Source organism: Aulostomus chinensis, chromosome 11, assembly GCF_037954235.1.
Source record: "Aulostomus chinensis isolate RoL2024-O1b breed Wild chromosome 11, RoL_Achi_v1.0, whole genome shotgun sequence".
NCBI lineage: Eukaryota > Metazoa > Chordata > Actinopteri > Syngnathiformes > Aulostomidae > Aulostomus > Aulostomus chinensis.
Window position 1 is genome coordinate 1,398,281 of NC_141330.1, and position 14,932 is coordinate 1,413,212.

Sequence of the window (14,932 nt, forward strand, 5' to 3'; positions counted from 1 at the left end):
ATTATCAATCGTAATGAAAAAAATTGGCCACTTCCCGAAAATTAATATAGAATGAATTAGGCTGTGATAGTACTGGCTTTATTGCATTCCTCTGTGTGTGTGTGTGTGTGTGTGTGTGTGTGTGTGTGTGTGTGTGTGTGTGTGTTAATGTCAAGGACAGGAAATTAAGACGCTGTTTGAAGCCGATGTATTTGTCACTCGGAGACGGAGCGTTACACCCAAGCAGGTAACCCTGCGATGCAAAGCCTGCTGGGAAGGTTTTGGAGTTTTCTGCTTACCAAACACACTTTTGCTCATGCTCTCTTTGACTCGCTACACAAATCTAAATCCCTCACAAAAACGAGCTGATATTACAGCATCCCTCACACACACCTATTGTCTACAAATGTGAAAAAAAAATCCACAACTGGGTTTGAAGGGAAATAAAAACAGTTGCATAGAGAGTAAAGACGACAGCTCACTCCTTCACCATTGTGTCAGCCGACACATGGAGCTGCCCAATCGCAGTGCAGTATTATTCACTGCTGCCGTGGGTCTCACATTCACGTGTCCTCTGAATCCTAGCAACTATAACAAACAGAAATCGGACAAAAACCTGGGCTACAACTTAATTAAACATGGTTTCTATGTTAGTGAAGACATATTACATCGCTTCAAATATTGTTTTCAAGACTAATAATTACAAAACGCCTCCAAAAAGCAGAAAGATGGACTGGTTTGTCCACACCTCCGTCTTCTGTCCCGGGTCCGTTCTTTCAGTCCGCGAGGCGTTCGTGGTCCAGCTTTGGCTCAATTAAAAAAAAAAAAAAAAAAAAAAAAAACAAGAAAAGAAAAAAGAAAGAAAAGCATGTTCCAGAGTCACTGTGAGCCGCCATTCTTGTTTACTCCAAGATGAAGAACATGGGGGTGGGGGTGGGGGGGTCCTGCCCGCCTCCTTCCAAGAATCTGTTTGAGACTCAGCAGCATTTTGACCTGCGAAGACAGAGAGATGGTCTGAAGCCTCAGTTCCTCCAAATGTCTTACGAATGAGACAAAGTTCAGGCAAAGCAAAAGCAGGTTTTCTACAGCAAGATTATAAAACTCAAATTTTCAAAAATGAAATAATATCAGAATGCGCCTTTATTTGTTAAAGACACCCAAAAAAAGACTAAATTAGCTGCCAAGAACCAAGAAGAGACACATTCAGCGCCACAACAAAGTAAAATTTCAGAAACTAAGCAGACCAAACACTTGTTTTGACCAAGATGAGACTGGTGCTCGGACATTTAGTCAGTTGAGATCTGACTGAATAAAACCAGGATGGAGATAATTACATATCAGTTAAATGAACAAACAGCTGTCAAAATCAACACCATGGCGTTAAACACAAATTCTTGGTTTGGCCTGTAAAACGAACACTAATTCTCGCCACATTAAAAACTCTGAGCGTGGTGCTTTTATTGTGGAGTGCCGTTATTGATTTCCCAACACAATGTGAGTACAGTTAGCTTTCATTTTAATTAAAAGGCTAAACAGCTGCCACAAAGCCATGAAGAGACACTGATAGGAGGCGGGAGCTCACAAAGATGTTTTTTCCTCCTGCGTCTCTTCTTTGTGACGTCAGAATGCAGACGGAGCCAACCTCATATGTTTAGCTTCCAGCTGATGGAGCATCGTCCCCGTTAATCCACGCCGTACGCTCAGTCATTCAGCAACAGTTTAATTTGAAAAATAATAGAAAAACGCCCCAAAAACTAGAAGCCGTCCAGTTTTGTGCTACCATGTGTGATGGGGGAGGAGCCTGAGTAGCTCCACGCATGTTCACGGTCGTGCTGAACTGGATGGATCGCATAAAGAATGGAAAAATGGGTAAAAGAGACATGCAGTATATCAAACCCTGCACTTGGGAGTTTGTAAATGAACATTTTTGGACATTTTGGCTCCTGTGAGCCATCAGTCTACATTAGCTTTACGCTAAATCTACGTAGCTGGCTCTTTCTGCTTGGGGGAGTCACAAAGAGGTGCTGCAGGAGGGATAAAACTTCTCTGTGGGTCGCATCAGCAACCCTCATGTGACCTGATGAGGGGCAGCATGCAATACTGGACTCTGGTGCCCTGCTGTTGTGTTTTAAATATGAAAATAAATGATGGTGGTATTTCTTGTGTGCCCTAAATCTGGCCGGCGTGAGCTCGGCTCCAGCTGAGGGGATTGAGAGTGAAGTTGAAAGGCCTTATCAGGAGCCTGGTACGCTACGAGCTGCTAATGCAAAGAGGAAGCATGTGACGCAGCCTAAGCTAGGCTCAACTGGACTTCAGAGGACTATCAAACCTCCTTTTTGTTCCATTATATATTTTTTTCTTTTCAAACAGCTCAGACAAGCAACTTAAAATATTACAGCGGGTCACGAAGTGCACAGTGAACCAATAACGTAGCATCGCCTGAGCTGTTAGCAAGTTAGCATCAGTTCAGTCAGCTGGAGAGGCGAGGAGGGAGGGAGCGGCGGACGATGGCATAAAAGGCAGTTTGGGGTATTGGTGTCGCTTTGAGTTATTGGCATCATGGTCTTGTTTTGTCGAGAGGACGACAGTGAATACGCTTGTTAATAGTAAATTTACAGCCGCAGCATGTGGCCCAATAAAACCAGGGGATAGAGAGGATGATGATTGAGATTGTGTGTGTGTGTGTGTGTGTGTGTGTGTGTGTGTGTGTGTGTGTGTTCAGGAGTTTGGGAGCAGGAAAGGGGTGTACCAGGAGAAATGGGGGGAGGAAAGTGGAAGGCGCCGGTAATTAAGAGTCTAAAAGAGTGTGAGAGAGGCGCACACGGCTCAAAGCAAACTCTGAGCCTGGATTCCTCACTTTTTATTTATGCACCCCGACTCAACCCCCGTCCCTCTTCACTCTCTCCCTCACTCTTTACTTATGTCCCCCTGCTGAATGAATAGCTATCACAGTGCTACGGTGTCTCCTCCAGCAGCACCCCCACCCTCCAGCCCCTTCTCAATACTCCCCCTTCCAGCTCTGAATAGGGAGTCCAATTGAGCAAACAGTCAGGCTGTCAGCTCAATAGGAGGTCTGGCCGTGAACTTGAAGTCCTTCCCAGGCCCCCAGTCTCACATTAGGGTGGGAGGGTGGTGGTGGTGGTGATGGGGGGATTTTAGCCAGACTTTTGGGGGGCCCCTACGTGCCAGTGTTAGGGGGACCTCTGCCACAGAGGTTCCCAAGGCTGGTGCAGCGTAATGGGGGCAGGGTGCCCCAGCTGCCTGCTCCCCTCCTCCTGAAGCACTCAGTCTGGGCAGGAGGGGTGCTGATGGTGGGGCTTGCACAGACGGGACAGTGTCTGCTCCTCTGCCAAAGCTCTTCTAGACCTTCACACACACACACACACACACACACACACACACACACACACACAGATCCAGACACAAGCTGCCGGCCGTGCCCACCCCCTCACCTCCACTAGCTCCCAGCCCTCCCAGGCTTCTCATCATCTCATTAGCCAACGCCAGCCACTCCACTGTCTACTGTTTGCATTGTTTTGGGCTCTGCATAATTTACACAGTAAATTGAGAACGGCTCTGGCCCCCTTCGCTCAATCTACCACCTGTTAAAGGAGGCCTTTCCGTGATTAGTGCGCTTTGGGTTTGACACAGTTACCACAGCACTTCTCAGGAGAGCCAAGCGACGCCACCGCCGCTGCCGTCAAAGACGCGAAAACATTGAAATACGGAGAGCTGAGCATGACCTCATTTGAAACCAACTTTTTGGGTGAATTTCTCTGATTATGTTGCCATGATGCAACTCTTCCTCCCCTCACCTTGACCCAGCAGCACCATGAGCTGTTAGCCACATGGACTGGCACCATAAGCATCAGCACTCCCTCTGTGACCTCCAGCCCACAAACAAAGAGTGGGCTCACGTTTGCAAGGACAATGGTGTGTATTGTTTACTGGCTGTTTTACTCAATCAACGCTAATTGGAATTTTGGTTTAAGCGGTTTTCAAAGTTGGGAGTTGGAATAATGCTGTGTAGAATGAGCTTGATCGGGAACGAACAATACTGGAGTTGTTTGAGCTCCAGCTGCCCTGCAACACTCGCGGGGAGAGCAGCTTCCTCTCTCACTCTTCACCATCTCTCTATTAATTCAGTCCTTCTTAGCTGTTGTGCCTCATGTTTTGGGAAACCTAGGACGTGGAGTCCAGAACCTTCGTCACCGCAGCCTCGACTTTTCCTCTGATCTCATTTAGGGAATTGAGGAAAAACAGAAGTTATAGAGAAACGCTGATCCTATTAGAGCAGGAACTGTTAAAAACCAACTCTCCATATTCAGGTCAGAGGGCGCCCAACTATTCAAACGTGTGTGTATCGTTTCTCCAAAATGGCTGCTGACGCCATGTCAGGCCACGCACATGAGGATGGCACAGATATTCCCAAATGAGGAAGAAAACATGGCGGTGCGGAGGACAGATGCCCACTGAAAGCCTCCTGAGAGCGGCATTGAGAGCAGAGTGATTTAATGTGAACGCACAAAACACGCCCTGCCCACATCAGCTCGCCCCCACCTCCACCCATCAGCACATGAATCTCGCAATTAACATCCGAGGTGATTAAAACAGCAGCGGTGATTGGGAGGATGCTGGGTCGAGGCGGCGTCTGGGGAAAGATGGTGGGCACAGTGGGTTTACCTGCACTGACGGGTCTTCCCACTTCCATTTCATGCCAGCGTTGCTCTAAGATGGTGGCGCGAGCTACGTCTCGTTGTACAGGAAAAAGGGGCAGTCTGCTGAGGATGAAGCAGAGGAGGAAGGGAGGAGGAGGAGGAGGAGGAGGGGAGAGGCGATGCAGAGTAGGGCGAGAAGAGAGGGTGGGCAGAATCAACAGCAACCCCTCCTCCTTCTTCTTTTCTGTTTCTCAGTCTCCTTTTGCCAGCTTTCCTTCAGCGGTGCGGCGATGGTAGCCTGCACGGAACACTGGGAGGGGAAGATCAGAGGGCAAGAGGAAAAATTTTCAGAACGAGGTTTCTCCATCAAAATGCACATGTATTGCACACGCAAATGCTAGCCATGCACAATGTGTGTACACACATGTATGCGCACACACACACACACACACACACCTTTTCATGTCTGTTCTCATGGTACTGTCTGCCCCTGAGCATGCAAATGACTTTCATTATGCAAATGCATGCAAATCAGATCCAACCATCTGAGAATCAAGGGTGGGAAAAAAAACTCGACACAGAGACTGAATGAAAGAATGAAAGAGAATAAGGGACAAGAGAACAATCCCGTTGAGTGGCAGGAGTCCGTAAATTAGGTAAATGCTCGCTGGAAAACAACAGTAGCCCAATTGGGCCATTTCTTATTGTACCAACATCATTTTTTCAAATTTGCTGCATCTTTGTTTTGTTGTTTTTTTTTTTTTTTTTATTCTTTGCCTTTTGTAGAAAAAGATTTCCTTTGTAAACACTTAAATTTAAGAACACTTATAATTTTGGCGAATTTGCATTTAACACAACGGAATAAATGCAGATTTTTCAGCAGAAGTAAAAAAACAAGTATGTTGACACTCACCAGTTAAGGCGGTACTTCACCCAAAAAGTATATTTTTTCCTTCAAGTACTCACTAATAGGAGTCTGGAGCTCACAGAGACGTTTTATTCTCTCCTGTACAACTTCTTTGTGACTCCACATTTCAGAAAGAGCCAGCTATATACATTTAGCTTGAAGCTAATGTAGACTGATGGCTAACAACAACTGAACTGCATCTGCAGGTACAATCTACACTTCTTTTTTTTTTTTTTTTTGCAACCGTGTGTTCAACAAACACTTTGAAGATGCACTCCAAAGTTTTTAAGCACATTTTTGTCACTGTTGTTAGCCATCAGTGTCCATTAGCTTCAAGCTTAATATACGTGACTGGATCTTGCAGCATTCTGGAGTCACAAAATAGTGATGCAGGAGAGGAAAAACAACGTCTTTGTGAGCTCAAGACTCCTATTAAAGGGCAAAATACACTTTAAGCTGGAGTGAATATCATGCAGCTGTAACACAGCGGCAGCAACGTTAGCAGGACTGCTGACCCCAGTTAAGCTAACTCTGCAGTGTTATGTGCATTTCTTTTTATCTTTTTATCTCAAAGTCTGCATGACAAATGCATTTATTCTCACAACAGGACACAACAAAAATGTATCAGTGCAAATAATAATCAGGACTAGCTTAGAGCAAGGGATTAGGTGGCAAAATTCTTTTAGGGCTAGCACAGACGGACCACTGTGAATGTCAGATGAAAGGAGTTATAATTGCTTCAAATGCGTCTTTACTAAATTAGCCACACCTGCCCGTGCAAGTCTAAAACCACTGTAGCACAGGGTACCTAACAAGTTCACTATGCATTAGCAGGTGGAGTCTGTATCTCGCAGGTTTAGCAGCATAGTTCCTGAACCCGTCTATTCAAAGAAATCAACAAAGAAAGCTGACTAATCAGTGGAGGGAGCACGCTGTCTGCTTTACTCCAAGCCCAGCAGAAAGGATCCTCCATTAGCCAGCGGAGGAGGGAGCCAGCTTTTGTCTCTGGGTGTCAGTAGGGGAAGACTACATCTGAAATTGGAATAAGGTGGCAAAAACAGGGGTGACTCGGAGTGTGAGAGAGTTGGGGTGGTAGGCAGGGAGGGGAAGGACGACAGGGGTGGGGTACTGATGAATGGTGGCAAACCTCTCCTAATTGGCACTTGACATTTTTTGCCATTGGCACTGGAGTGGGCCAGCTTTCAAGCCCTCTCCGGGTCCTTGTTGGAAAAGTGCCTTATGCAAATATGGCGAATGGGCTCCATTGTGAAGCCTCTGATATTAACAGCTCACGCAACAATGAAATTGTGTGCTTACTCTGGACTCGTAGGTGTGAGAGAGAGAGAGCTAGACAATGACAGCAGGAGCAGCCTCAGCCTGAACAGACCCTCCACCGGACGCTTTGCCAAGTCATTTTACCAGAATGGGCTTTTTTGGAGGCTCTCGGTAAAAGCTTTATTAACGAACAAGACAAACAAATGCGCGCAGTGTTTTGCTGTGGCTGTGAGAGTGTTTCAGTTTCTGCTGCTGCTGAATGACTTGCTTTAGTGTGGTTGGAAATACTGAAGGTATGGACACAAGAAGATTTGCTCTTTTAAAACATCACTCTCTTTTTTTGGTAAATTGTAAGAATGTATTCATGCTTCCGTGCTGAGTTGCACTCCCTCTGATATTTCTTTCTTCCTCTGTGTGCCTGCATTGTTTACCCTTAACTCGCTCCCTTGGGTGATCGCGGCTTTGAGATCTAAAGATATCTGCAGAATCCCTTTAGAGAAAACTTGGCAAATCACTGGAGAAATGTGGCAAAACTGGGCTACATTTTTAGAAGCAGCTAAAAAAGATAAGAGGCCAAGGCTGGACAGCCAGGCCAAACACTGTCTCACTAAGACGTCCATGTCGACAAGGTCTGATGGATTCTTGTCGTCTGAGAGCACAAAGCAAATTTCATCTCCAGAAATCAACAATGAGTCAAACGGGGCGTGGGGTCAGACTGTGGGCACCCCCCATGTGGTCCAAGCTCAGTCAAACTACGCCTGTTGCCAAACCTAATCTCTTTTGTTGGGGGGGGGGGGGGGGGTTGACTTTTGCAATTTAGGGTGGAGGGAAAGTTGTATAAAATAACAAGGTCTGGTCTTCTGCTTTGGCCCAACAGTGAAGCCATTTTCTAAACCCTGTTGGTGTGTTCCGTCAAGAGAAAGGAAAGCGGAGAAAAGAGGGCAAGAATCACTGGGTTTTATTCAGAAAACTGTCTGGCTGCTCGGACCCGGTGGGGCTGAAAGGGAGGCAAAGGGGTGCATTGTCCCTCAGTGACAAGTGGACTAGCTCTATTGACTGTAAAGTCTACTGGTGGGGGGGCAAGTAGGACCCGACCACAATGGCTGTTTTTCTATTTGACACTTGGATTCTAAATCTGCTTTCCTAGTGCATGAAAGCTAAGACAAACCCTCCTCCTCTGTCCTTCCTTCCTTCTCTTCGTGCTCTCTTTCTATTTCAGACACTGCCATGGGATACAGAGAGAGAGAGAGAGAGAGAGAGAGAGAGAGAGAGAGAGAGAGAGAGAGAGAGAGAGAGAGAGAGAGAGAGAGAGAGGCCCTGGGGTGGTTTTTAGGAGCTCCACCATCATGCCCATACCATTTCCAGGCAGGCAGAAGCTAAGACAGTCTCTGGGTTCCCCAGTGTGAAGTGTTAGTGATATAACTGTGCCACACGCAAGGCCAGAACAAAGCATTTGAAGACTGACATACGTCTCCCAGGGCACCGCTTAGAGTACAAACACAATCTGTCCAAGACTTCAGTTCCCATTTAGCCCGAGTACTGGAACTGACACGGAAAGGAAGAGGGGCCCACTTCAACTCTTCAAAATGGGTCGGATTTGTCCCCTCTGTTAACTTCATAAATGTTTACCTCAGAGATGCTGGCTACTGTTTCAGCAGCAGGTTTGTCGGTGAAAGGTAAAAGAAAAAGAAGTACTGTTGTACACTGTTGGACGCTGAATGCATCCTTCTCTCTGAAGGCTGAAATTCATAAATGCGAAATGGATACACACTAAGAAATCAGACGTCAGTCACTCATAGGAGATAAACCAAGTCTACAGCACAACAGAGAGGAAACTTCTTTGCCATCAAAGAACATGTCCGGCTGTCACTTCCTGTCGAGGCCCTCGTTCCTCTCTCTTACAAGCACGGAGCTCAAATGTCACCCTCAGCAGCTGCAATGCAGCAGCAGGCACCTCTGCAGGGCTCAGAGACATAGCGAGGTGCCACACATGCTTTTAAGCTTGTTTCAAGTCAGAACTATGTCAGGTGGAATGTCTGCATGCTTCAGCTGAGCCATGTTGAGGCAGCAGTGTGGAATAGCTGCTAGCCTTGTAGCTCCACAGCCCTGAGACCTTGGGAGCGATCTTTAGTGGTCTTTCTCAGCAGGAGTGACCCTCTATTTCTGATGGGCAGAAAAGAAATCACACCTTCAATCAGCCATCAGAAGCCTCGAGGTTGAAGATCTGATTGACCAATTACTCCTCACCATGAGCTCCACCAAAGAACCTAAAGGCTGAGATTGTTCTCCTTCTCTGGCTCATGGATCTTGTCACTGGGGGCACTTTATGCTTGATTGCCCCTGGACCACCGCCCCCCAAAACCCCTCCTTCGCAGCCTTGTGCGCACACACAACGGCATTCAACGAGATCCCATCAGGCCTTTCCACATGGTAGCACCTCATGCAATGGAGGCTTTGCCACGGCCCATTCACAACCAAGCCAACTGTCACGTCAAATCAAACAACGGCCAGGACCCCAAATCAAACATCTTTTCACGCAAAGGGGAGGAAGAAGTAGGTGGGAAGGAGAAAAAAATCAACAACTTAACAAAACTGGCCTCAAACAAATTCTGGTGTGTTCGCTTAGATGCCGGCAGGGCGTTGGGAGCCCGGATTAACTCAGAGGGAGCATTCTTAACTCCCATCCAAGTCAGAACATATGTATAATTCATAGCGCCGTATGCAGCTCTATGATATAAAAGGCGCACATTCTTTTCATATTGCATGTTCTCTTGATGCCAAAGAGGCTGAATTTCACGGAGCCAAATCAATGTTGACCAAGCTGGCTAGCAGACTGATTAGCCAATACCGACTTGTTAAACGACTTGTCAAAGTCCACCGGATTTGGTGAATCAGTGAGGGTCTTTTCTAGCGAGCCCGTCACTCCGGGCCATGTGATACTAAGCTCCTGCATGCAGCCCCATGCACAAGGATCATGGGGCTTATTAGATTAAAAGTGATCCTGTTTCACCAGCCATGCTGCTGTGGATCACCGCCACTGGCTGCAGGCAATGTCCCATTTATTTCTAAATGTCTAACAATGGTATTTCTACTGATATTTCCAATTATTGACGAACGGGATATAGACCGTAACCTCATAGTGATCTAAAGTCTGTGGGCTAGGATATGCTTGCACATACAGTGAAGACCAAATTCATGCGGCCTACCTTTCACTGCCTCCCTCGTCCTCTCCGATGTCCGTGTTCTTGTGTTCTTGAGTTCCGTGTTCATTGTTTGGGGTCTTCATGCCTTTTCAGGAGTGTAATGGGATTCTTGTTACTTTCGGTTATCTAGCTTTATGAAGAATGTACATCACTCATACAGCTAGATAACCAAAGATAACAACCAACCCCGAAGGCTACCCATCCTCTCAAGCCGAAGGCGGCGCTCCATTGGCCGCACTCCCACCTACGAGCAAGAGGAGAATGTTGTTGATGAGACACATCGGTTCAGTTCTACAGGACGAGTGGAAATACAACTTAGTCAAAGGTGAATAAAGTTTGGATTGAAGAAGACCAATCGGAGTAGACGCCACCGCCGCAGCTCCGCTGGCTCGGGGCCTTCTTTCATCCCGCAACATCCAGCGGTCCTTAAATGTCCTCATAAAATATTTTTGTGACGTCACCAACGGCCCCTCATCCTGCCTCATCTGTCTTAGCCAATCAGAAGCCTCCCTTTGTAATGCTCGGGTTGGACAGCCAGTGATGCCTCCGTATCCCCAACAATCACAGACAACCACCAATTTGAATAAAATGCTCACAAGTTGTTAAATGAGTCCAAACTGACCACGCCGCCAACCTCAGCATCTTCAGCCTGGCACCCGCCCCTACGGGGCCTCACCCTCCTCACCCTCCTCACCCACTCACTGACTGGCTCCGTGGGAGGCCGAGGTCCAAACGCCTTTTTAAATTAAAAGAAGATCCTGACTGTTTGACGACAAAGCAAACGGTTCTGTTACTGAAGCAGCCGGCGATACTGATGCCAAAGATGGAGGATTTAAAGATGTGGAGACGAACCGTCCTTAGACCCACGGTGATGAAAACACACACGCTTGCCATAAATCTCACAAAACATGCACAAAACACAGCTTCACGTATATAGACAACGATGTACCACACACACACACACACGCACACACACACACAGTGGCACAAGGCCCCATCTAATTAAAGCTGCTCTGTGTGCCCAGATCCCTGTTGTGGCAGGCTCCTCCCCCACCAGCACCACCACCAAGCAAAGCTCCACTGACTGAAAGAGAGAGATGGTGAGATATCGAGAGGGCGAGGCGAGAGAATGTTCTCGCCCTCCGCCCAAACCCGAACACTCCTGCACGCCCTGACATTAGCACGGACGGCTACATCCCTGCTAGCAAACACAAATCCCACTGGCATTGTTCCTCCTGCAGGTTGCAGAGAGCGAGGAGGCGGGCGAGCAAGTGAGCGAGCGAGCGAGCGAGCGGCCTCCTTCTGGGTTCCTGCAGATTAGTTGTTTTGTTGTCATTCAGGAGGCTTCGCCATCGTGACGGCGAGTTCCATAAATGTGCTTTGTTTCATCCCACAAGGACAAAGCGAGCGAGCAGAAACACAGTTCCCAGAATGCTGCTACTGCACTGGATCTCACACACACACACACACACACACACACACACACACACACACACACACACACAAACACACACACACACTTTTACTGATTATTTAGCTTAATAATCACATTTAAATTTGTAAAACAGAAAATATTGAAGAACGTGTAATTTTTCTGACGTGAAGGTTGAGGATTTCAAGTTAAAGCTACTTATTTCATTTTAAGTTGGAAAGCTACTAAATGTCATAATTCTTTTTCTTTTAAAAAAAACACAACTCACTGTTTTTTGGGTCAGAAAATAATCTGAGTGATATTTTGTTTTAGAAGGACTGAACATTACTGACGCAACATTTTTAATCTGCTGCTTCAAGACTGATTCTAAGGTGAGGAGAGGCAGATCCTTTCTTGCAGGTTGCTCTTATTTCGCCTCACTGTTGAGAGTCGTCATTCTGCTCTGTAAAATAAAATTCCAGTAAATTGATACTTTTTCTAATATTTGCCTTCTGGAGGTTTCATTCCTCAGAGATGCTTTTTAATGCATCGATGCTGTAATTGATCAAATATGAAGCCCAATGATTCAAAAGTGTCTCGGATGTGTAAAAAGTTGAGAGCAGCAGCAGAGACGACTCCCAAAAACAGGCGAAGACATCGCTGCCCGTCCTCTCTCCTCCTTTCAAACCAACCTCATCAGCGTTTGCTATTGGCCGAGACCTGCGTGACGTCAACAAACCCACCGCCTCTAATTGGAAATAATTTATGCGGAGACGCGGAGCACCTTTAGAACGAAATTGAGTTCCATTATGGAACCTGATTGGAACCACGTGGTGGGACGTTTCAGTTTCAAATCACGGACTGAAGGCAACACGAGCTGAAGTAGGTCATGTGACTGGGTCTATGTCCCTCTCTCTCTCTCTCTCTCTCTCACACACACACACACACACACACACACACACACAGTATTTAGAGCAGCGTGGTTATCTGATGAAATTATCTGGGTCAATTATTTCATCAGTTTCCGTTTGTTTTGTGTGTTACAAAATAACAACCATAAAATAACAATATTATATTAACTGTAACAAAATGAGACCACATTCTGCCCTGAAATTATGTCACAGCAGTGGTTTGAGTTCTACTCTTCCTCCAGGTTGTAACGTTCCGCCGGTGTGTGACTGTGAGAGCCGGTGTTACCTACACGGAGCCACGTGATCGGGGGCCCATGAACGTCCCTCCAGGGATGCCTGGAAAAAAGAGACGATTATTTTATTCTTCAGATGGACTCAGAAGACCGGTGTACACAATCCAGAACCTCGGCGGAGCGTGAAACCCCCCATAAGCAGGCTGCAGCATCAGGGTTGACACCACATGTACACACACACACACACACACACACACACACACACACACACACACACACACACACACACACTCTTCATCTCAGCGTTTTTGCTGTAACAATTTAAATTAGTACATTAAAAATTAAAAATCTAGATTGTTGTAGCTGTTAGCGCGCATTAAAACTGTCCTGCTCATAGGAAAGGTTGCATTTCATCATCTATCCATCTAAATGTAAGTATATATAAATAGATAGATGGATAGATATATGTTTATATATATATATATACATATACACATATATACATAAACACACACATATGTATATGCATATATTTTTCCCTCCAAACTCTCCTTAAGGCTCCTCAGCCTCCGCGCTCTCGTGTTATCCTTCGGTGCGTCCGCACGTGCTGCGGGCCTCGTCCTCGGAGCGCACGTGTGTGTGTGTGTGTGTGTGTGAGTGTGTGTGTGTGCGCGCGCGTTGGATATTTGGCCTTGTGATGCTTTTATCTGCAAACTGTGGGTGTGAACACCGCCACTTTGTCTTCTTATAATAATAATTATTATTGTTGTTATTGTTGTTCTTATTTCTATGATTATTATTTTTATGATTATTATTATTATTGTTTTTATTGCACGCGCACTGCGGGCCGAGCTGCTGCTGATCCTATCTGAGCCACATGGACGCGCACAGCATCATTTTTGTTTTGTTTTTTTAAAAAGGAGAAAAGAGACAGAAAAGACTGTCCGTCCTGATGATGTCAGAGTGTTCCGGAGCCCAGCAGAGCAGAAGTGACCCCGGAGGAGTGCGGGAGCGCGTGCCGGGTCCCGCCGGTGCTGGAAATGCACACCAAACCGCAGAAACGGGAGTCGCTCCGCCGCCGCACGTTCACGCGTGACCTTTCCCCGGACCTCAGCACCGCTCCGGCACACACCGGTCGGCCTCGAGCCTTCCCCGGAGGAGGAGGCGGCTGGGAGGCTGAGTGTTGGGAGTCCAGCCGCGTCCTCCGCGTCCCTCCGCGCTCCCGCATCATGACACAGAAAGAGGTTTTAATCGCGCAGAGGACCTGCTGCTGCTCACGCGCCGGCCACCGTCGCCCTCTCCCTCGTCCGCGCTCCCTGCACCTGCACCTCCCTCCAGGAGGAACCCCTGATCCCGGTTCATACTCACGCCGCCGCCCGCCGCCTCCTCCCTCCGGCTGGTGGGGACCGAGTGAGCCTCCGGAGGCTGCACGCGCTCTTCATGGCCGCGGCCGCCCGTGACGTCTCTGCGGCTCCGTCCATTCAGCGTCTCTCCAACGGGTTTTCCTCCTGGTTTATTATCATCCCCATTATTTCCCGCGAAGGTGGACCCCCCCTCCTCCTCCTCACACCCCCCTCCACCTGCCCTCCCCTCCCCTGCCCACCGTCCCTCGCGCCCGCCATTCCTCCTCGCGTCAGAAGCAATATGAACTTATAACGTGCTGCTGTAGCAACATATAGCGCGCGGAGACCACGCCCCCTTCATGACGCGCTGCAGGTCCGGTTCTGTCTCCACCCCCTATGGAGCCAAGTTCTCTGCCTTTACTGATCCTGAAATTGTTCATTTTTCTTTCTTTCTTCTTTCCTTTTTTTGAAATCATGTTTCTTTCCTGTTTCTCTCCAGACTTCAGACGAACCACAGCAGAGTTCTCCTGCCTCCTCGCAGGTCTCAGCCCCTCTCCTCTCTCTCATATCAAGTGTTTGGTTTTGAGGCCCGTTTTTGGTCCATGTGGGATTATAAAAAAAGATTCTTGTAATCTTGTCTGGCTACTAGTATTCGTTTGACACAAAGCCCCCCTCCCCTCCCCCCCAGCGCAGACTCTGCGGCCTCCGCTCCTGCGCCTGGATCAAGTGCGCACATCCACTGCGCTCATTGTCTGCGTCTTTGATGCGGAGGAGTCCAGGAATGTGACCAGGGGGGTGAAGACCGTGCAAATCAGCTTTTACTGTCACCGCCGAGCCCGGGGCCCGCAGACAAGAGCCCAGAAAGGAGGTCTGGGTCACTCGATTATCATAATAATCAGATCGCGGGGATAAAAATCTCCTTTGAATAAATTACTGCTTCAATAGGAGGCGCGACTGCCAAAGAGACAACTTTGTCAGCCCCCGGTTTGTTGTCGGGGGTCTCTCCCTGCCT

At 47.5% G+C, this 14,932-nt stretch overlaps 1 protein-coding gene across 1 annotated transcript; it reads right to left on the reverse strand.

The window, feature by feature from the left end:
- Window positions 1-89: 89 nt before the first annotated feature.
- Window positions 90-14,163, reverse strand: LOC147252797 (uncharacterized). Its single transcript, XM_086217613.1, has 6 exons — window positions 13,946-14,163; window positions 12,635-12,680; window positions 10,209-10,266; window positions 10,026-10,107; window positions 4,663-4,947; window positions 90-972 (listed from the first exon to the last, which is right to left on the reverse strand). Exons 1-5 carry the CDS (start codon window positions 14,056-14,058, stop codon window positions 4,914-4,916), a joined length of 333 nt encoding a protein of 110 aa, XP_086073739.1. The 5' UTR covers window positions 14,059-14,163; the 3' UTR covers window positions 90-972; window positions 4,663-4,913.
- Between the last annotated feature and the right edge of the window lie 769 nt (window positions 14,164-14,932).

Coding starts and splice junctions, on each gene's coding strand:
- LOC147252797 (XM_086217613.1), bottom strand. CDS start 14,058: ATGGACGGAGCCGCAGAGACGTCACGGGCGGCCGCGGCCATGAAGAGC. Junction 10,267..12,634: donor CCCCGATCACGTGGCTCCGT/GTAGGTAACACC, acceptor TCTTGCTCGTAG/GTGGGAGTGCGGCCAATGGA. Junction 10,108..10,208: donor GAGGATGGGTAGCCTTCGGG/GTTGGTTGTTAT, acceptor ACTCCTGAAAAG/GCATGAAGACCCCAAACAAT.